A 24,005-nucleotide genomic window follows, 5' to 3' on the forward strand; every position below is an offset into this window, starting at 1 on the left:
ATTTAAAAATTAGCTTGTAGCTTAACTTGAGACATAAAATGTGTCAACCTAGTTAACATTTACCTAAAAATATAAAGAGTAATCATTATTGAAACAACAATTACCCATACATCTTTCTGAAGTTCGTTTTCTGCCGCTAGGCAGCCATTTTGGAAGCCATGTTGGGTGTCCACTGTAAATATGACACCTGGTGTACTCAGTCCGGAGATGTTTGACCATACATAAGCAAAAAAAAAAGGAATCTCTGACCTACCGACCCTTAGTTTTTTGGGAATGTTACAGGAAACAAACTTATTTTTTTACGCCTTATGAAAGGATGAATTTTTTTCAGATTCATCAAGTTAAATTTTTCAGAAACACGAGGTTTTTATGTGTTTCAGAATATATAAAAAGTAACACAAGTCTATATGCTTTTATATACTTTATCATGTGATCAAGATTCAGTCAATCAGAGAACTTAAAATAATAGGGAGATAATATTTTATTTTACATTTTAACAATTGAAATCTATTTCGACATCTTTTATGATTATTAACTCATATAACTAAATTTTATAATATTTAAATAAATTTACTGTACAAGATTTCCTTGCTGAAAAACTCACTTTTTTCAAAAAGATTAAAAGGATACTAATATTTTTTACTTTACTGCCCAAACATAGAATGTGATCGGGTACTGTTTGGTGAAACAGTCCATGTTTCCAGCGGACACAGTTCCCACAGTTCTGGTGGATCAGGGGTTATACCTTCTGTCCATACGACTGCATCACATGTAGATCAACATAATTTATGCCTCCATAACCAAACATCTTACAGAGGTTAGTATCAGTGTATCTACATTGAACCAAACTTTTAAGTGTTCACCTCACATTTATTAAGTTTTAAAGAACAAATGCATACAATAAATAATTTCTTTAATTCATGGTTAATGTTACATATTTCAGTTCGATATTGCGTAAATTTCATGTCAATGTCTCGTAAGAATTCTCAGCAAAGTGTCAAGAACATTACGAACCGTCAAGACGAAAATTCACATAAAATCTACGAAGTAAGATCCCCACTCGTTCTAATTACTGCAAGACATCCTCTTCTCATGGATGCCATATACCCCTGAATAGGAGTTTGACCCATCTTCAGCCACACCTACTACTTCTAAGCCGATGAAATTGTGTGTGTGTGGGGGGGGGGGGGGGCTTTGACATTCCTTATGAAAATTCCAAATGTGTTCAATGGTATTCAGTAACGGGATTTGGCAGTACATCACAAAGATATCTTTTGGTCAACATCCTTGGACGTTCAGTACGTACGTGTACCGCTTTAAGGGTGATTCAGACTAATTGAGATGATATTGGATCGCTATGAGCACGAATTTTCATCATTTTCTTACCATTGAAGTTGTTTGTTTCATTGAATCTAAAAACCTTGGCCTCAGACGAAGATCCAGATCACTTCCGGTTCGGTTAAATTTTGTCCAAAGTTTTTAGGGTAGATCACAGGTTTACTGTCTGTCTGAAAACATAGTCTAAAGATTTACCAGCTAACTCCTCTCGCTTTAAATTTTTCTTTCTGATTTTTTCTTCTTTTTTGATATTCGTCTGCGTGGTTAAATTGTAATCGTAATTCAAATGCGCTAATGTTGATGAGAACATGTGACACTTTTTTCAATGAAATATATAGTAAAATACCCCTTTTCTGCCGGTATATATATACATATACTATATAGAATACTATAGAAAGCATACATTATAATATAGAAAACAGGCAGTAATACTATAGAAAATATTACTACTATATGCTCATGTCCCCTCAATTAAACGCTTGATACCACCTCCTTTTTTATGCTTGTCAAGGAATTTTTGCTAAGTGATAGTACCACCAACTAAAAATATATAGCTGTGCCCACTTACTGAAATTGCAATTGCTTCCTATGGGCATGAATCTCTTGCTTTGACCCCCCCCCCCCTTATCCCACACAACACACCAATTGCAATTGTAAGCCGAATCGCTATTGATTGTCAATAATAAAAGGGTCTAAGTTTATAGATGACCATTTAAAGGACGTACATACATAATGGTGATATTTTAATTGGCGATATTACCTAAATCTTTAACGTCTCTCCTGTTGATAATTATCTAATTTACCCTCGCCCAACTCCCCAACAAAGAAAACAAAAATCACCAGTAAAAGAAATTTCATTTACATGTACACATGATAGTTCATGAAGCATATTGAGTTATTGAGTTAATATGATAATTAAGTTATCATATACTGTCCATTCTTTCTTGTATTTCCGCAAAAAGCGCAAAACAGAATACACAGCCAAATGTAATACGTTTAAAGTATTAGGAAATATTGAGCATACAATTGTACTGGCACAGATAATCCGGGTAACAAAGACGCCAAAGGAGTTGGCAGTCATCTGGCTAGAACAAGGAAATGCATATGGAACAGTTCCACATAAACTTGTTGAGCTGACACTCGAAAGATAACATGTACCTGAGAAGACAAGATCAGTTTTAAAGACCATTATTTTGACCATTTTAAGGTGAGATTTCCAGTACAGGATTACACAACAGCATGGCAACACCTTGAAGTTGGTATAGTCACAGGATGTACTATTCCCAAAATCCTGTTCTCAGCAGCGATGAGGTACAACGAAGACAGTTATTGAAGCCAAGTGGACAATACAAGAACTAGAATCAGCTATCACTTGGGCAAGAATGAAAGTAAGACCAAGCAAATCTCGTAGTTTATCTATAAAGAATGGAAAAGTAAAAGAATAAAGATTCCAGATTGATGGAGAGGCAATACCAACAGTCTAAGAAAAGCCAATGAAGTGTTTAGGGAAATTCTTCAATTACACTTTCACAGACAGGCAAAATATAAAAGAAATATGTTGACAGCTTGATGAATGGATGAAAATAGACTGCCCGGTAAATATAATGCATGGATTTACCAAAATGGTATACTGCCTCACAGTAGAAGGGATGGAAATAACGGCAAGCAGATACCTGAAATAATCGGTGGTACCGCGAAGTTTCAGTAGCATTGGTTTAAATAGCTCTGGGGCTAGGGTACAGTTACCTCTTAAGTCAATTACTGAGGAATTCAAGGTGCAAAGGTGCGTCAACACTTAATGTTACAGAATAGCAAAGACGACAAGGTCCGAACAGAAAAAGTAGATATCAGGACGGGTAGAAAGTGGTCAGTAAAGAAAACTATAGAAGAAGCAGAATCCCGCTTGAGACACAGTATCATTGTGGGAAGACTGGCAAAAGGAAGGCAAGGGATGGATGTCACACCAAAAGCAAGATTGAAGACAGCTTCAGTCGAAGAGAAGCGCAGTTTTGTAAAGAGAGATGTGCGTGCAATGGAGGAAGAATCAAGAATTGTGAATGCAGATGAAATGAAGAGACAAGGTAGTAGGGTGAAAGGGGAAAACGCACATTACATGAAAGTGAAGTTGAGAATGAATGATATTTGGAAGATAAAAAAAAATCCAGACTTCACTTTAAGCTGAAATCAGTTTATGATATTCTTCCCTGCCCAACTTATCTGGTAATATGGGGACTTACAGATGATCCAAAGTATGTTCTCTGTGGTAAACCAACAAACTTGGAGCACGTATAATTAGCTTGCTCAAAGGCTTTGAAAGATGGGAGATACACTTTGAATAGCGATGTCATTAGTGATGTGAATAAACCGTAAAAAACAACGATGTAGAGCTAAGTGGCTCCAGACTGGGATCTGATCACCCCTGTCGGCGCACCCCTGGAGGCTGTTGTGAACAGCGCCAAAACAGCCAATCCACCTGAGGATGGAACCACGCATCATTCCATCAATATGATACAAGGAAAAAGATATATCGGTGCAATAATGAAATAACAAGCAGTATTCCAGTTATAAAGTCCAGGTGCCTTATTTAAAAAATTGAAACTATGAATTCATGAATTATTTCATATTTAAAGCTTTTCAAAATCAGCTTTTAAAAAATGCTTCAAACAGTGCGGCATGTAACTCCGGACACGACAATGTTTACACTTTTAACCATCATTTCTAAGATGTCCAAAGGAGGTCAGAATACTTGATGGGATTTCTTAACAGTATCACAGGTTCTCATGTTGAACTCAGAAACATGTCTATTTTCAATAGATTTGAAGTTCTTAAAGTCTGAATCCCATGAGAGAATGATGAGTCTTAAAAACTATTCCACCTTTCTCACATGGAAGAAAAAGTGACAGATGAGATTTTTCTCCCATTGAATTTTTCTTCCAAAAAATGCTCAAATTGGATATATCCCGAGGAAATTGACAATGAGTAATTTTTGGCATACATTAAATTGTTAAACAGGGAATGTATCCTATAGATTATGATCATGATATCTCACTCATCATAATTTATGGATTGTATCCCATGTTTGACAATGTTTGGGGAAAAATTGCTGTCTGTCACAGTTTTCTTCGTTGCATTTTGTTGCTTGAAATTTGTTTCTCATATTTTCAGATGTTTTCAACAATGCAGAAAAAGAGAACTGTCTTTCACCTTATTCGGGTAGTAGATAAATTGCTTTAAAATTTTCTTTATAAGGTTTAATTCCCCCCCCCCCTCCCAAAGCGAATTTCTCATGAAAAGATACTACTTTTCGTCGTAAATAAAAAGTGAAATGCAAGAAAAACGGTCACAAGATTAATTCCTTTTTTTCAAAAAATGTCTTTTTGATATGCAATTAAATAGCTTTATTGTAAATGAAGTTTCCTTTAAGAATCTCAAACAGATTTGCCGAAAATTTAGACAATTGTAGAATGATAATTTATTTATTCATTGTGAATGCACTGAAAATAAACTGGAAAAATGTCACTTAAAAATGAGAAAAATTTTTGACCGGTATAAAACCTTTTTTTCTAATCGTAACTTTCCTTTAGTATTTATTCAATTGGATCACCTGCGACGAACTGATCATATTTGTGCAACAACATTAGTGAAGAAAATGTCAAGTAAGTACTGATAACTATAGTTCATTTTAGAACTCAAAAGTTCACTTCTATATACGACCGATAGACGTAAATTCATATCTTTCTAGCTTTCACATGGTTATGATGTCACTTTTATAAACGATAGAATACTTTATTTAAGTTATAAGGGTTCAAATTTGTACATTTTTTGAAACTTCCTCCAATAGTCAAACCATATTTAATTCAGAAAATTTTACATCCCGTCACGTCATCGTGTCTTTTCTTTTCAGGTCTAAATCTGCACAGCTGTACGTGTTCAGATAGACATATACTTTACCATTACCGTACAACTCGTAAGTTGAAACGAGACCAACAATTTTAAAAATTCTTATTTCAGGACAATCATTGAATTGATTTGTATTGCTTGAAAGTGTGTACACGCTGGGGGGGGGGGGGGGATTTTTCCACCAATGAATTCATTTATAGTAAACTCCCATATTTTCGTGGGCCGAATAATCGTGGTTAAAATTACCCGTAGTTGAAGTATTGAAGTCACATATTTGAAGTTATAAGTTTCATTGAGGACATGGATAATTTTTTTAGTGAATTACTGATTTCGTGGATATTAAACTTGACCAAAAGATTCTTAAATTGATCTGAAATTTGGATTTCACTTTTTAAAAAAAAGAAAAAGGACAATGTGTATCTACTTTTTCATCTTCGATTATGCATATCGGAGCTTCTCTTAGCGAAATGTTGACCCTAATATTCTTTCTAAAATATTAGAAGACCGATATCTTTACTGTAATATTCCTCCATAAATTTGAATAAATTTAGATAAGATTTTTTTCAAAATCTTTAATACAACGTGTGATTGTACATCTATTTTACGTTTCGAACGATTAGATTTGTTTTTTTTCTTTGCAAAAACTGGACTATGCTTATATACTCCAAAAAGACGTAATCTATTTGTAGAGTCAACTTCGCCTAGTCGCCTGAATATATCTTCTTTTCATATTGGCAAGAAATGTACTTCTTTTATAATAGCTTATATTTGAAAACATGATATTATAGTTTGAGTTAAGTCCTTTCCTTTGGTATAATTCAAGCATTCGACTTGAGAAGATTTTATAGCAGAAAAAGATTTTAATTATCAAATATTTGAAGTTTTCAAACTTGAATGATAAATTTATCTATATAGAAGTTTAATAAAATAATTATTTGAGCTTCATACACGAAAATAGTCTAAATTCCATTCAGGGAGGTTTTTTTTCCTTTGTGAAACATTGGGAAGTTTTCTTTGTAAGGATTTTTCCTCCCAGTCTTAATGATCGTTCTTAAATATTAATGAATAACATTTCTTTTTGACAGAAACCTATGACAATAGTTGTAGACAAGACCATAACTTCCAAGGTATTTAAGAATAATTTATTGTCACCTCAAATGTTTTTGAAAATTCTTTTAATAACTAGAAAAAATAATCAATTTGTTTTATTTCATTTAGAAATAATGAACACGTACTTCACTAATCTACCTTCCCATTACACTGGTTCAACCATACAGTGCCAGACTCGTAATAAAGGTGAGTTCACAGTTTCTTGAGGCATCGAAACATTATTGGAAACATGCCTTTTATTGATATGAATTAAACAGCACTTGAAAAAAATAACTGTAAGAGGCTCAAGTCATTTAATCATACTCTTTGTCTGCTTATGTGTTGTATATTACTCTTTTTTCGTGTTTTATTATTATTTTATTTTATTATTATTATTATTTTTGTTTTATTATTGCTATCTGTTTTCGTCCGTCGTCGTGCGTCGTTCGTCGTGCGTCGTGTGTTAACATTTGAAAAATATCAGCTTCTTCTCTGCAACCACTGAGCCAATTTCAACCAAATTTGGTACAAAGCATCTATGGGTGAAGGGGAACAAAAATTGTGAATTTCATGATCCCTGCCCCCCTGGGGCCTGAGGGGTGGGGCCAAAACCACTAAAATTAATGCAATCTTTAAAAATCTTCTTCTTTACTCCTGGACATCATGCAGTCAAACTATTTGCATAAATGTAATCAGCATTGAGTCCTCTACCAAAATTCTGAAATTCATGGCCCTGGGCTCAGGGGTTGTAGTGCTAGGGCGGGGCTAAATAAGTATATAGTGAAATGCATTATTTCTTTGAAAATCTTCTTCTCTGCTCCTGGGTATTAAATAAACCAACTAAGTACATAGTTATGATGAGCAAGAGTGCCTCTACCAAAATTGTGAATTTTATGGCCCCAGGGTCAGGGGTTCTGGTGTTAGGGTGGGGCTCTATTGATTATATATAGTGAAAATACATGAATTCTTCGAAATCTTCTTCTCTGCTCCTAGGTATTAAATAAACTAGCTAAATGCATAGTTATGATGAGCAAGAGTGCCTCAATTAAAATTGTGAATTTTATGGGCCCATCATCAAGGGTTCTGGTGTTGGGGGGGGGGGGGGCTCTATTGATAATATAGAGAAAATACATGAATTCTTTGAAAATCTTCTTCTCTGTTCCTAGGTATTATTAAATAAACTAACTAAGTGGATAGTTATGATGAGCAAGAGTGCCTCAACAAAAATTGTAAATATGAACCCAGGGTCAAGGGTTCTGTTTTTTTTGGGGGGGGGCTCTATTGGTTATATAGTGAAATACATGAAATCTTTGAAAATCTTCTTCTCTGCTCCTTAGGTATTAAATAAACCAACTAAGTGCATATTTATGATGAGCAAGAGTGCCTGAACCAAAATTGTTAATTTTATGGCCCTAGGGTCAAGGGTTCTGGTGTTGGGGGGGGGGGGGGGGCTATTGATTATATGGTGAAAATACATGAATTCTTTGAAAATCTTCTGCTCTACTCCTAGGAATTAAATAAACTAACTAAGTACATAGTTATGATGAGCAAGAATGCCTCTTCTAAAATTGTGAATTTTAGGGCCCCAGGGTAAGGGTTTCTGGTGTTAGGGTGGGGCTCTATTGATTATATAGTGAAAATACATTAAATCTTTGAAAATTTTCTTCTCTGTCTCTGGGTATGAAGCAGATGAACTACCTATATAGTTATGATGAGCAAGGGCCCTAATCTTGCAGAATTGTTAATTTCAAGGCCCAAAGGTCGGGGGGGGGAGGCTTTACTTATAATATATACTGAAAATGAATTAATATTTTTAAATCTGCGTCTTTGTATTTCGAAAACATTTATTTATTTTTTATAGGCAATTTTAAGGATGCCTTTTAAAAATTTGTGCAGTGTGTGGACCTAGGGTCAGGGGTTTATGTCACAGTGTTAGGGGCACTACTGATTATTGCTGAATATTATTGATTAGTTGGAGTGCATTTTTGTTCCCCTACCCTGCGTATGGGTATTCAGTAACCAAGCTAAGCAACTGCTAAGTGTATTGTTATGATGATCAATGGTGCTTCTTTCAAAATTGTGAATGTCATATAGCATCTGGCTTAAAACATGAATCAAATTCAATACACTGTAACTGGAAAGTTGTTGCACAATGCTCAGGTGACCTATAAGGCCCGTGGGCCTCTTGTTGGATTTGAATATTATTTTTATTGGCAAAATATTGGCTATAAGCTTTCTCTACAAGGTTAAAAGTATTTTTTTAAATTCTTACTCCATAATAATTCTTTTTCAGTCTGGGGTGATCTTCTCCGCCTGAGCAATATGAACTCCCGATGCCTAGATGATTTTATCTCTCATATGAAAGGTAATGATAACACACAATAATTAACGTAGCCAAAGAGGGCAATATAACTATTCATTACAAATAGTCTCAATTTTGATTGCAGTAAATTTTTGTGGGATATGTCTAACTTTCTAAATCTATACACAGAGGAATTGCATATAACTTTTTATCAACGTCTCAACAATGTGACATTCAAATACATTATAATTAACAACGGCAAAACAAAGTCTTTGATTTAAAATGTATAATACAATTTTACTAAGATTTACATGTATTTCAGCTGCTTATTATCATAACCACGAGCCAAACTGCTATCATGCGTGCCAAAGCTCCATCCAGGGTAAATATTAAATGTATATCCTTTTGAGAAAGTAAAAGTCATAAATTCTTGCAAACCCGGTTATAATTTTAACTGGATTTCTTGTTTGCTGACTTATAAGTTTGTTGGCTTATATTTATCCCAAAATAGAAAAAAATTAATTCAAGTTTTTATTTACAAGGATTATTTCCTTTTAAATATTTTAAAAATTGAATTGTTAAAGACATTGAATTTCTTCATTCTACTGAGATACAAATATTTATACGCCTGATATGAAAATTAAAGATGTTTATGGATTGTTTGTTGTTGTTTTTTTCAATTATAGGAAATGCTTTATACTAAGTACATAATGCATCATAAAATGTTTGAAGCAAATATTAGAAACTAAAACTACAAGTTTAGAATCATGCAATTTTCTTCAAATACCTGGATATCTATATTTTCACCTAAAATATAAGTGTTGATCAATTTTTAGTAAAAAATGCATAGTAGGGGTTTTATTTGCATTTCCTGATAACATATTTGAGCTTTACTAATTTACCCTATATACGTATACTTGTAATATGATTTAAGTTGAACACGACTTGTAAATACGCCATTTTTGATATCATTATCTAAGAAACATCAATACCAAGGTATACTCTTCATATTCGTCACATCTGACTGCTTTATTGTCACGGGTATCGGCTCGGAATGGCGACCCGTGTTCGTGTGCTGGTTATCTTACATTACCTTTGTTTACACTTTTTGCAGTTATGTGTGTCTGTGTTTGTTTGCATACTACACTGACCTGTACAACTATAATTGGAAGTTTCTTTGGTATCTTACTTTCATGCATTAGACACAGTATTACGATATTATTGTCGCTACCGAGTGCGGTAGAGCATACGTCCGTCTACACCGGTGTCGACTGATTACGCTGAACAGAGACAAAGTCCTGCCCTTTATATTGGGGTTTGCCGGTATAGCGATTCTCCGAACAAAAATGGCGGACACATTCCTCTTTACGAATCGTGTTCAGCTTTAATCTTAGACATAAAGTTTGAAGAATTACTGTGCATAAATATTCATTGCTTTGAGATTCAGAGACATTCTTCTAAGCATTTTCAATTATTCAACAATTCCTTATTTTCAACACTTCAGGGTCGGACTACCTTAAAGTTTGCCTCATTTATAGAAATATTTAAGATTCGATCTTAATTTAATTATAGAAATTTTTTATCAGGTACAGAATGAATCAATTATAAACAACGATTAAATTAAAGAAGTATTTTTGTATTCTTCATTTCTGTGCTCCGTTTCAATATGACTGACATATCGCCAAATCGTCGTTACATCCCCCACAACAATTATCCTTCAGGATTTTTGTTTATTCCTTTTAGATTTATTTTGCTAATGATTACAGTTTAGTTATTTCAAAATATTTTAATAAGTTTGATATTCTAAATCTTATATGCTTTTATCCTTTCACAGAATATCACAGTACATACTAGTAATATAATTTCCTGTATGTTTTCTTATTCTATTGATATTCTATCTTTAAGTCACACATTTTCCCAACCACGAACTCTCACTGGGTGAAAGTAAGTAACATTATTATAGGTTTTTTTTTCATTATTGAAAAATTTTCTTTTGTGATATAACAACCTTAATATGCTACTCCTCCAACAAATATGAAGTTACCGGCTGAGGTCGATAACACATATATTGAATTTACGTGTATCATCTCTGATACTAAAGCGTAACAAAAATATCAAGCACAAAAAAAAAACTCATTCATGTATAAAAACGGTACATGTATACACTTACTATGAAATAAATTCCCCAGGAGCATTTTAAAGAGTTAGAAAAATGCATATATGAAAAATATTTAAAGTAGTATGTATGAATTTAAGTTTTATTTATTTTCTTTTTTTTTTAGAATACAAAGCTTATAAGAATGGAGAGTGTCTAAGTGAACACACGGGTATGTTTTGTTTGTTTTTGGCCATACATCATTTACATTATGTTTGATGAAGGAATTTTATAATGCAATGATGATGATACAGGTAACGCTAATATTGATTTTTTTTTTAATCACCGATATTATATAATACTTCCTTAATCCTTTAAAATCATACCACCCAAAATGCTGCACAGTCGAATCCATCGGTGAATTATTTTTATCAGTTTTAATTTCAGTTTTTGGATAATAATTAAGTTAACTTGAGATCAGATAGGTTTTTTTCTTGTCGGAATCTTGACAAAAAGGGATTAATAACCTAGAAAGAAAAAATAGGTATTCTTGCCACTTTTCCATGTATTTTTCTGTTTGGAAATTTTTGCTCAAGAATTAAATCGAGAATTCAACTCAAGACTTTTTGAAACATCGAATAAAAGTAGAAATAATGATCAAAGAATGGGTTGATTACAAAGCAATCTCTAAATATACACCAACAAAACACAAAGATACAAATATGAAAGTCGATGATTGATGTTAACATGTTTATTAACATTGATATTTCCAATGAAAATACTTTTATTCAGCTTGTCAGATAAAGGAATTAACAAGAAAATGTATTCTTTTTGTTTCTTTAGTTTGGTCATTCCTTACTTTTGAATATGGATATCCAAATCACATGAACAGGCAGACGGTTATACAACAGATGGCAGGTAGAAATGATTTGCCGTCAAATTTTTAAATAAATATTTTTTTTTATAAACTTTGTTGCAACGACTTTTGAAATAACGACAAATAATGAAATGATTATTTCACTAGTGGTTGAGAGTGCATTTCAATAGCAAACATATGTTGTAACCACTATTGAATAACATTACTGAAATCTATATTTCAAAAGTAAACGTTATTTCAATAGTGATTGCAGCCTATGTTTGGTATTCAACCACTATTGAAATTGAAATAATTATTTTCAATAGTGGTCGTATTTCAGTAGTGGTTGCAATCTATGTTTGTTATTGAAATACACTCTCAACCACTATTGAAATAATTATTTCAATAGTGGTTGCAACAAATTAAAGGTTATTGATTAATTGCAACTAAGTTGTACTTAGTAGCATTTCTAAGTGATAATAAGATATGGATAAAATAACATTTATTAGTATTTGTGCAAAAAGAAAAAAAAATTTAAAAAAACATATTATTGTGTTTTTTAGTTAATTAGTAGTTTCATATGTTTAATTTTTCATTTCATTTCGGACAATAATTCCTTACGGTACATTTTAAGAGAAAATGAATGTTAAACTTTTTAGGTCACCTGAGTAAACTCAGGTGACCTATTGCTATCCGTTTTTGTCCGTCGTCGTCCGTCGTCCGTCGTGCGTTGTGCGTCGTGCGTCGTGCGTTAACATTTAAACATTTTTAGCTTCTTCTCTGAAACCACTGAACCAATTTCAACCAAATTTGGCATATAGCATCTATGGGTGAAGGGTAACAAAAATTGTGAATTTGGTGGTCCCCGCTCCCCTGGGGCCTGGGGGAGGGGGCAAAAACCACTAAAAATAGTGCAATCTTTAAAAATCTTCTTCTTTTCTCCCGGACATCAAGCAGTCAAACTGTTGGTATGATTGTAATCAGCATTGAGTCCTCTACCAAAATTGTGAAATTCATGGCCCCAGGGTCAGGGGTTCTGGTGTTAGGGCGGGGCTCTATTGATTATATAGTGAAAATGCAGTAAGTCTTTAAAAATCTTCTTCTCTGCTCCTGGGTATTAAATAAACAAATTAAGTTCATAGTTATGATGAGCAAGAGTGGCTCTACCAAATTTATGAATTTTATGGCCCCAGGGTCAGGGGTTCTGGTGTTAGGGCGGGGCTCTATTGATTATATAGTGAAAATGCATTATTTCTTTGAAAATCTTCTTCTCTGTTCCTGAGTATTAAATAAACTAATTAAGCACATAGTTATGATGAGCAAGAGTGTATCTTCATAAATTGTGAATTTTATGGCCCAGGGTCAGGGGTTCTGGTGTTAGGGTGGGGCTCTATATTGATTATTTATTGAAAATGCATTAAATCTTTGAAAATCTTCTTCTCTGCTCCTACGTATTAAATACACTAATTCAGTAAATAATTATGATGAGCAAGAGTGCCTCTACCAAAATTCTGAAATTCATGGCCCCAGGGTCTGGGGTTCTGGTGTTAGGGCGGGGCTCTATTGATTATAGTGAAAATGCATTAAATCTTTGAAAATCTTCTCTGCTCCTAGGTTTTAAATAAACTAACTAAGTACATAGTTATAATGAGCAAGAGTGCCTCTACCAAAATTGTGAATTTTATGGCCCCAGGGTCAGAGGTTCTGGTGTTAGGGCGGGGCTCTATTGATTATATAGTGAAAATGCATTAAATCTTTGAAAATCTTCTTCTCTGCTCATAGGTTTTAAATAAACTAACTAAGTACATAGTTATGTTGAGCAAGAGTGCCTCTTCCAAAATTGTGAATGCCTAAGCATCTAGCTTAAAACATGAAGCAAATTCAATCATCTGAAAGTTGTTGCATGATGCTCAGGTGACCTATAAGGCCCGTGGGCCTCTTGTTTAAAGATAACGATATAAAGAAATACTACCGAACCTTGTCATTTTTCCTCCCATTCACAGACGTTAATTTAACTACAACTATATGTTTTTCTTATATTCTTTGTTTTTGTTTGTTGTTTAACGTCCCTCTGAAGCATTTTTCACTTATATGAAGACGCCAACACTTGCCGGTGAGGGCTTCACATTTTTACCTACAGGTATGTTCGGCACTCATGGCTATTGAGTCATGATGGATCTTTTTCGTGCCAGCACCTACTGCGACACGGGGCCTCGGTTTATAAGGTTTCATCCGAAGGACCGGTCTCCATGTCCCAAATTGGGATTAGAACCAGCCACGTAAGGATCAACTTCTACTCTGCGACTCAAGAGCGGACGCTCTTACCCCTGCGCCACGTGACTGACTTCTTATATGGCATCTTCTTGGGAACAACATGCATAGTGTTCATTTATCAATCTGTTTCAAAAAAGAAATATCTATGAAACACTCTTTACAGATCATCTCTAGAACAATTATACCATAATATTAAGTAGTTTTATAAGTATTCATCGATAAAGGAGTACATGTACTTCGAAGTTTATTTATAACCACTTCTTTTGAAGCTCTTTGTCGGCAAAGAAAATTTTATTTGCAGAATATCTTCCTGACAAGTTATTTTGCTTCACAGAAATGTTCATATAAAGTTCTAAAAATGTCAAAGAACAACTAATAAAACTAAAAATGATAATTTAATAAATTCTCTTGTCCGAAATTAATAATATAGTTTCCCTCTAAATATTTCGTTTTAAGTTACATACCGGAATTTCTTAATTTTCTTCTTACAGCTCTTTTTCCAAATGGTACAGACGATAAGTGCTCTTGTACTAAAGCATTTGATCTACATTATGCTGGCCTTACAGGTATGCAAGTGTTTGTCAATAATGAAGCCCTCAATTTTTTTCTGAGAAGGGTATTGTAATAGAGCAAAATCATACTGAGTTATCGGACACTCAATGCCAAAATACTAGTTCATTATAGACTGAGAAAATACAGACACAGACAGATACATATACTAACTATTAGTTTTAATTAATATTGATTATATTACCTGTACTTGTTATTTTTTTATCACTTTGATTTCAGATCATACTACTTTGAACTGTGCAAAATATCAACATAGTTCTCAATATAGAGGTATTGCATCCCTTTAACAGGATTTTGAACTTGTAAACATAGTCCCAATATCAAGACCTCATTTTTTTAAAATTATATGCAATCTTTCAAATTTTTGATCACGCTCATTATACAATTTTTAAAAGTTTATATTCATAACATTTATCAATCAGCCTTAATATGTAGGTTAGCATTAAAAAGTACTTCAAGACAGTCGATGTCTTATTTGCATTATATTGATTTTAACGCTTTCCCTACTGATAATATGAGGTTAATTAAGGTGCGTTAGCCCACCTCCTGGACTACCAGACTGCTGTTAGACCAACTGCTCAGATCTGCCATTCTCATATAAGCGGTGAATATAAATTTTACTATTAAATTTTAAAGTTATTTTTAATGATTCTAAAATAATAATATGGAATTAATAATATGTTAATTATTATTGCAATTCGTTGATTAGAGTTCGTGCGTCTCAGCTTGTACGAGCTTAAGCAATAAAAACTTTCATATAAGAAAATATTCAGTATACCTGCCTGTATGTTTGTTAACTTTTTTGAAAATGCTCTTTTCATTTTTACCCAATCATAAGCTCATCTGAGCAGAAAGCTGAAGTGAGCTTTTTGATCAAAATTTGTCCGTCGTCTGTCGTCGGTTTGTCGTTGTTGTCGTTAACTTTTCACATTTTCATCTTATTCTCAAGAACCACGGGGCCAATTTCAACCAAAACTTGCCACAAGGTATCCTTGGGTGAAGGGGATTCAAGTTTGTTCAAATGAAGGGCCACGCCCTTTTACAAGAGGAAATAATTATGAGTTAATGAAAAAATCTTCTTCTCTAGAAAATTGAGCCAGGAAAGATGAAACTCTTGAGGAAGCATCCTCAGGTAGTAAAGATTTTATTTTATTCAAATCTTGACCCCAGGGGTTGGGCGGGGCAACAATGGCTTATCAAAGTTTTACATAAGTATATACAGGGAAACTCTTTAAAAATCTTCTTCAGAACCACTGGGCCGGGAAAGATGAAAGTAATGTGGAACCATTCTCAGGTAGTGTAGATTGAATTTTGTTCATATTATGACCCCCGGGGGTATGGCGGGGCACAATGGCTGATCAAGTTTTTTACGTAGGAATAAATAGGACATTTTTTTAAATCTTCTTTTCCACAACCACTGGGCCAGGAAAAATGAAACTCATGTGGAAGCATTCACAGGTTATTGTAGATTCAATTTGTTGATATCTTGACCCCTGGGGGTAGGGTGGGCCACACTGGCTGACCAAACTCTTACGTAGGAATATAAAGGACATTTTTTAATCTTCTTTTCCAGAATCGCTGGACCAGGAAAGATGAAACTCGTGTGGAAGCATATTCAAGTTGTGGGGATTCAAGTTTTTTTAAATCATGACCCCGAGGATAGGCCAGGGCCACAATGGCTGATCAAAGTTTTACATATGAATACCTAGTCTTTTAAAAATCTTTTTATTGCGAGATCAGCAAAGCTATGAATGATGATATTTATATAGAAACATTCTCAGAGTGAATTCATGTTTGTTCATATCATGTTCCCTGGGGTTAAGGTGGGGCCATGTTAGGCAATCAAATCTTTACATAAAATATGTATTGGGAAATTATATACATGTATGTATTCATTATCGATATGCTTGTAGTGACATTCTCATGTAATAAAAGATGCAACCTCCTTTCCCAACAAGTAAACTTTGCAATACTTAGCTAATTTTTGTTTTTTTAACCCATGTGCTCAGGTGAGCGATGTGGCCCATGGGCCTCTTGGATGCAACTTAGTCACTGTGTTACACAAAAAGAAAAATAAAGTTTCAAGTCATTTTACATAACTTCTTGTATGCATTAATTTATTTTTTATGACCTAAAAATTACAGGTACACACTGGGAAGTTTGGTTCAGTGTTTCAATAAATTTTATACACCATTAAATATCTTGACGATGTTGTTCATCTCCCTCATTCAAATAATTGTTTTATTTTAGTTTGGCGGGAACTGAATAATATTTTACAACACAACCATGATGGCAAACGTTGCATGCTGGATTTGATCAACCATTTGCATGGTAAAATGATTTTTCATTGCTTAAAAAATTATTTCCAAAGTCAAAAGTAGCGCTTGAGTTGAAATTTCCTTCGTTGGATAATTCTTCTCGTTAATCATTAAATCAACACAGTAAATGTACAGTATTTGCTCTGTTTTGTTTGTGTAACGTTCCTTTCGAGAACTTTGTTTTTACACATATTGAGGGGCCAACACTTTACGGTGGTCTGAAATCTTAAACCAATGCTCCTTACTAAGGGTCATTGAGCAGGTTGGGAATCTTATCCGTGCCAGTACCTTCTGCAACACAAGACCTCGGTTTCAACGATCAGTCCCAAAGTGGCATTCAATACCCGCAGCGAAAGAAAAACACCTTACTCTGCGACTCAAGAGAAAAATCTGTAATCACTGTGCCTCTCGGGCAACTATAAATGAAATGTGTAGAAAGTAACCAACCTTATTTTCAATACTGGACAAACATTACTTGTCACAACTTAATATTTTTAACATCCTTATCGAATGTAGTTTCCAACAATTTAATCAGCAAGTCAAGGAAAAACTAAAATTGAAATGCGAATCCCTAACCTCAAAGCCAAAATGGTTTTTAACGAAATTTTAATTATTATAGATAATTATTTATCAATTTATTAATTAGTATGTGATTTCAAAAATCCTTCAAGAGTGTCTTCAGTTTGTGTTAAGGTATGTCACTCGTGAAATTTGTTAAATCAAGGATTTATTAAGAAGTATATTTTATCCATATAGAATGACTCAAAATCGCAGAGAAAATAGGGGGTCAGTGTTCATCTTACCGATCTAAGGTCAATGAAGTTGACCTTTTTTGCACTTAAAATTTAATTCTTTGGTTAATTACTTAAACATTTATTAAATTTTATAGATGTAACCCCAGCAAAAAATATCTTATTTTACGTAAAATATTTTGAATAATATTTATCATTGAAAAAAAATTTGCATATTTTAAAATGAGCGTAAATTATTTGTGTGCACTAAAAAGTAACATATTTTGGGATATTAAAAATCTAAAAAGACAATAAAACATTTTCTTAAATCAAGCTTTTTACGACTTAAGTGATGTTCAGTCAAAAAATGGAGTTCATTTTATATTTGACATTTTTCTTCATTTTTTGGCAAAGTTGAAGGAAGGTGTAAAACTTGTTCTGAAAATATAAATTAAGAACTACAGTGGACCTTCAGATATCCGGACGCCAGATATCCGGATGCTTCAGTATCCGGACGCTTTTTCATCGGAACAGAATTTAAAATTGTTATAATGTCTTATTTAACTGGTGTATATTAAATATTCTTAGCAATATCATTATGGAAAATATTCACCGAGTAAAAGTATGTGGGGCTAAAAGTCCAAGATATTAAATTAAATAAATGTGCTGATATGCAGACTTATCTGCTAGATATCCTTCCACCACAAAAAATAGTCCCTCACAAATCTTCCTTCTTTGTAGCTTTTTGGGCATTTTTTTTTGGCTGTTGTTGAATGTTAAAACATTAACATTGTTGAACTAAATATGTTATAAAAATTGAATTTTGATATATAGTTTTGAAGTAAGAGGTTCTGCGTGAACTTTTCCAAAATACTGACGAGTGACCTACCTTAACCGCAATTGTCAGTCTACATCATCCAGTTTGGAATAACGTTCCCGATGTATTTTCATAGTACACCAATTTGAGCAATGATAAGTGACTCAAATGGCCCCTTTAAATGAATATTTTAATTTTACTTTATATATAGCTTTAATTTATACAGCTATACATGCGACCTTTATTGTTCATTTTCAATTTGATCAAAATGCCAATATTTTAGAGATATGACATCATAAAGTTACGTTTTCCCGCCATTTTATCATATTTTGTATAAAACTGCTTACTGTAGACGTACTTTTTTCCACGGGGTCATAATTCCGCGGAATCGCAATTTCTATTTAATCCGCGGGTTAAAAATTACGCGGATTTCTCAGACTGTCTCTATATGCATTACATTTATATTAAGTTCGCTTGGACAAATTTCCGCGGAAAATTTCTGACCGCGTACATAGCGTTAATTAATACCAAGCGGAAAAAAGTACTTCTACAGTATTTTCAAGCGGTTTTCTTTCCAGAGAATATAGAGCACAGCTTAGAACAATCTTTATATCTTTACCAAAGTTGTAACTATCCAATTCTATTCAGTGACAGAAAAATCATGTAAGTTTTACATTGCGCTCTATGTTTCCTGTAAGAAAAAAAGAACATCAAGAAAAAGGCTTATTTTTTTGCTTTTTTGTTAGATTGCAAAATTACCATTATTTCTCGTATCATTAACAGCCAGTGATTGCATATAAATGTGAAAAATGTATTGGAAATCTTTCTAATATACAATCTTTTCTACAAAATAAATGCCAATTAAACATATCTAAATATCATCCTAAATAATTGATTTTTAGAGTGCCGAAATTTGCTCTTATCATATATAGTCATTTCAGTTTTTGTGATACTGTATTTCATACAGTGTCAAATCAATTGTCATTAGCTCTTTAACATGCATAAGTTAAAACATTAAATGCACGTTAATTATCAAATTTTTGCCTCTCTAAATAGGAAAGGCATAAGATATATTTGACCATCTGCAGTGTATTTTGCTAAATAGGTCAAAGGTCAAGTAGAATGAAAGGCTTGTGTCTTTTATAATGTTTTATGACAAACAGTGCACATTCCAAATAAAATAGACTTACCGCCTGAATGTCAAAAAGAAGTCAAATATCGGCAATATGAAATATTTTGAAAATTAGGTCAAAGGTCAAGTTCAAGGACTTTAACACTGGTCATGTTAAAATACATATGCCATAGTGCCAAGCTATATATTTTCAAAATATTAAATCTATACCTTTTACAGTTCTCGAGATATAACGTGTTACAAACGGACGGACTGACAGACGTCCGGTACAGGTATCTCTAATTGCTTCTCTTGCATTGTAGGTGACACAAAAAGTGGCTCAATGATTAAGTCTAGAAGATCTCGAAATTATTTAAGAATTCAGAATCTTTTTGTGCTAAATCAGAGAGCATTTTTTCTTGCCATTTATTGTTTTATAATGCAGACATAGGAAGACGTGATTTTGATTTAAGCATAATCCTTCACTGCTTTTGTTTTATTTTTCATACAGATGCTGTATTCCGACAAGGAGATCCATGTTCTTGCCACGCTGGTATGGTACTTATTAAAATTTTGTTTAACTTTTGGCAAATTTATTTATATAGAGGTTTCTTTTAATATTAGTAGAACTGCGTTAACTATTTCATTTTAAGGCGGAATTGGTAGTTATTATAGATTAAAATTTTTCTTCATACTTATAAAAAATACTATTGTTAAATATTGAATTAACAGAATAATTTGCATGCATGAATAATTATTTATACAGTCAACTAAAGAACATTAATATTACTGTAGATCACTAAATTTTTCGCGACACCTTATTTTCGCGAGATAGTCATTGATAAGCGAGACAAAATTTTCACGAATTGTGGTTATTGCTTTATATAATCTTAAGGAATACTATTATACGCGAGAACATATTTTTCGCGAGCACACGGTCTCGTGTAATTACGCAAAAATAAAGTTATCGCGAATAAAAAGTGATTTACAGTATATCAAAATTCTTAAAGGGGGATGGACACACTTTCAATTAATTTTTTAAAGATATTTTAATGTTTTCAATTTCTATTTACGCATCATCTATTGATTTGCAAAATTTTGAACAGCATTTGTTGATTAACAAATAAGATACTCAAAGTTCTCCATTATGTAAACAAGGCTCGAGTCTTGTTTTTGTTTACATATAGAAAATATCATATTTATAACAAAGTGAAGTTCAGCAAATCAATCGTAACTTTCGAATCGTATTTAAAAATAATTAATTTTCATTTGAAATTATCTACTTTGAACGAACATATATTAGTATATTAACCTGTGTAAATAAAAACATGACACTAGCCTTCTTTACATAACAATTGCAAAGGTTTGGAGTTCTAAATCTGTCTTGAATCTGGACAACTATCGTTCAAATTTTTGATGATCATCAGAAAGACCCTGCATGATTTGTAAACATGGAAAAATATTTTTTTGTTTTGAAGATTAAAAACTGAAACATAACATGCATGAAATTGATATAGTTTATTATGTTTCAGAGAATTGAAAAAAAATAATCTTAGTTCTTATGATAATAATTAACGTGTTAATTCTACTTACTAGTTTCTTCGACTACAAGGACAACAAAGGCTACAACACAACCTTCAACAGCAACATCCACAACAACTACTGCACAAGCGACAACAACTACGACCCCATCACCTTCAACAACGACTACCACCACTACAACAACATTACCATCGACAACAACAACAACACCAGCCGCAACTTCAACCACAAGTAAACAAACAACAATCATCGCGTCAACAGAAACACCAATAAATATTTATTCCACAATTACGTCTTCAATGTAAACAACTTTAGGCAGATTCATAAATGGTCCGTATGTTTAATAAGCAATCACACGACGAAGGTTTTCTATTTTTATGTAATTTTGATACTTTTAGAATTAAGCCAATCGAGTATCTAAATCATAAAATTTTGTTCGTTGGAATAGGTCAATTATCTGAATGTTCTAAAATCCGCTCTGCCCTTGCATTAGTGAAATTCATAGGTAATTATCAGAGAAGCCAAACAACAAATTTTACTTTTAAAAATTAATACAGGCAAACAACTTTAACAAATACACAAATTCATACCGTATGATTTAACTTGCTCGTTGGAAGAATAGGTCATGGCTGCATTAATTAATGAACTGTTAACAGCTGAGGGATCAGATGTTCAACTGATAAACAGACAGTTGATGACAAAATTATCAATGATTCATCAAAAGCTGAAAGTTTCTACAAATGTAATATGGTCACTCATGAAATGATCCAACTGTTCCTTTGTTGATACTGGTGCGGCTAAGACACAGCGCCACCTAGCTAAGTGCAAATATAGCCATCGCTACTATTGTGACGCCTAAATGCTACTTTTCAAAAAACTTAGCTTCGAGCTTAATACGCGATTTTCGAGATTGTAACTCTCCTGCAATAGAGGCGCAAAAAGTATGCATTTCAGCATAGAGGTGGGACAGTTTGTTTATGTATACAGACGTGCATAAATAAATGTACGATGTTTATGGCTTAAAAAAATTATTTAATGTTATAGAAAGATAAAAATGTTAGCAGTGATACATTTTATAATTTTATCAAGCTCAACTGTGTATATTTAAAAATCTACTTTCAATAATAGGGTACTTGAAAACGAAATAAATGTCATGGTCTTAATAAAAGTAAAAGATTTTCTTGATTGTACAAACATTCTCTAAAAAGTTAGTGGATTTTTTTAACTTATAATAAGGTAAAAAAATCAATGAGCCATTTAGATTGCTGACATGTAATGATCAGATTCATGTTTATCGTATTTATTGGAGGTTCATAAATCTCTTCTCTCGTATGAAAAGTCTCGTGAACATCCACTGAATTTTCTTTTTTGTTCCGATTTTTCTGCTTAAAAATATGACACCTTTTCTTTAATTCGGTTATTCTCGAGTTGAACAGTGCATTTTTACAATTATATAGTTACGATAAACAAGTATATCGATAATGCGATATATCCAATAATAAATATCTGTCCCACCTGTTTGTTTACGCGGCAACCAAACTCCCCTCTGAACGAAAGAGCGCACCAAGGGAGATAATCTCGAAACTTGCGTATTAAACCGAACACCAAGCCTAACTTTAAATATTCAACTACAAAAACTGTGTCAAAAATTGCTGAAATAGTTCATATTAAATGCAGAAAAAAATGTCTACAACAAATTAAATTTGCGACAACTGTGCATCAACATATGACAGAATCTGATGTCTTCAAAATACTTCAGTAACTTAACAGAATCTATTGTCTGTACATGTACAGTAGATAAATAGACAAAAGAAAAGGCACCTATCTGTAACCAAACAAGATATGCACAACTTGTTCGAAATAACACATTAGAATTGATATTGCAACTCCAAATGTCAACTGATTTTGTTAACCAATACACCTGCAGATTAATGAACAGAGTTATCTGAAATTACATACACTAACAGAAGCAGCCATGTACCCTATTCTTAAACAGGCGGATGGACAATGCCTTAACAAAGTAACAAAGTTGTTAATTGTTTGCTGCATATGATAGAGAACCAGACCTAAATGTCCATAATCTACAAATGTATATTGTAAGAGTACTACCATAGCTTATCTTCTTTATCTTGTTCGAGTTCTCTCTCTCTCTCTCTCTCTCTCTCTCTATCTTGGAGTCCCTATTTTTCATGGTTAAAAGGTTATGGCGAAGGTTAAATTGACAGACATACAGGCAAACAAACAGACAGACAGAAGAAAAACAATATGCGCCCCCGATCTATCGTTCCGGGCAAATGAAAACATCATTTCTGTCTAGTTCTTTGATCTAAGATATGAACCACTAATGTACTATGTACTTATTTATTGATAATTACTGAATTTATGCTTCATAATACAATAATTTTATAGTTAGAGGAATTATATGCATATAATCAAAAAATAAACTTAGCATGTGCCCCTCTCTGATTAGGTAAGCCTTGTCCCTCTTGCGATGAAAACCTAAACTGTGTTTGGAACCAGACCTGCTCAGCATCAGAATCCTGCATGGTGAGGGCTGCAACAGACAACGGGTTTCAATTCACTGTACATTGTACTCCAGTAAGTTACTCTTTGCTTAACAATCATTGTTAAATTATATTTATTAATTTATTAATAACGTAAATTTCATAAGTGTGTTATGTTGTAAATAATTTGCGATCATTGAGATAAAGAAACTGCAAAATTTCATTACAGAGTGTAGATTGTCACTTCATGTCCACATTATCACACAACTCAGAAATCTACTGCTGTGATGATAGAGAGTGCCTTAGAAATTATCTTGGGATATAGACTGTAGTTTCTGCTGTAAATAAAATATGCAGGTCTTCGATATGAATGAAAATACACTCTCTCACAAAATAAAAGATGAAGGTCGGTTATTTATACATTCTAATTGTGATTCCAGTTTCCAAAAGAATTTGCTCTTGTTCAAAAGAAGTATATATTACAATGTGGACTTTTGCAAAGAAACTTTGTATTACAATTTTAACTTCTGCAAAGCAATTATTGAATTTTGCAATGAA

At 33.1% G+C, this 24,005-nt stretch overlaps 1 protein-coding gene across 1 annotated transcript in view; it reads left to right on the top strand.

Moving 5' to 3' along the window:
* LOC134248133 (uncharacterized) overlaps positions 1–21,248 on the top strand; it is a 45,631-nt gene extending 24,383 nt beyond the window's left edge. Inside the window, exons 4-20 of the mRNA XM_062730545.1 lie at positions 662–817; positions 4,504–4,551; positions 4,923–4,994; positions 5,243–5,305; positions 6,324–6,365; positions 6,457–6,534; positions 8,621–8,692; positions 8,952–9,011; positions 10,535–10,573; positions 10,912–10,956; positions 11,568–11,642; positions 14,346–14,420; positions 14,644–14,694; positions 14,954–15,028; positions 16,675–16,755; positions 19,913–19,954; positions 20,998–21,248. Of these exons, the coding sequence (XP_062586529.1) occupies positions 662–817; positions 4,504–4,551; positions 4,923–4,994; positions 5,243–5,305; positions 6,324–6,365; positions 6,457–6,534; positions 8,621–8,692; positions 8,952–9,011; positions 10,535–10,573; positions 10,912–10,956; positions 11,568–11,642; positions 14,346–14,420; positions 14,644–14,694; positions 14,954–15,028; positions 16,675–16,755; positions 19,913–19,954; positions 20,998–21,248 (1,325 nt within the window). The remainder of the gene's footprint in view (positions 1–661; positions 818–4,503; positions 4,552–4,922; positions 4,995–5,242; positions 5,306–6,323; positions 6,366–6,456; positions 6,535–8,620; positions 8,693–8,951; positions 9,012–10,534; positions 10,574–10,911; positions 10,957–11,567; positions 11,643–14,345; positions 14,421–14,643; positions 14,695–14,953; positions 15,029–16,674; positions 16,756–19,912; positions 19,955–20,997) is intronic.
* Positions 21,249–24,005: the final 2,757 nt, after the last annotated feature.

The sequence above is a fragment of the Saccostrea cucullata genome, unplaced genomic scaffold (assembly GCF_032062105.1).
Source record: "Saccostrea cucullata isolate Sc308-1 unplaced genomic scaffold, CSIRO_AGI_Scuc_v1 ctg1910, whole genome shotgun sequence".
Classification (NCBI taxonomy): Eukaryota; Metazoa; Mollusca; class Bivalvia; order Ostreida; family Ostreidae; genus Saccostrea; species Saccostrea cuccullata.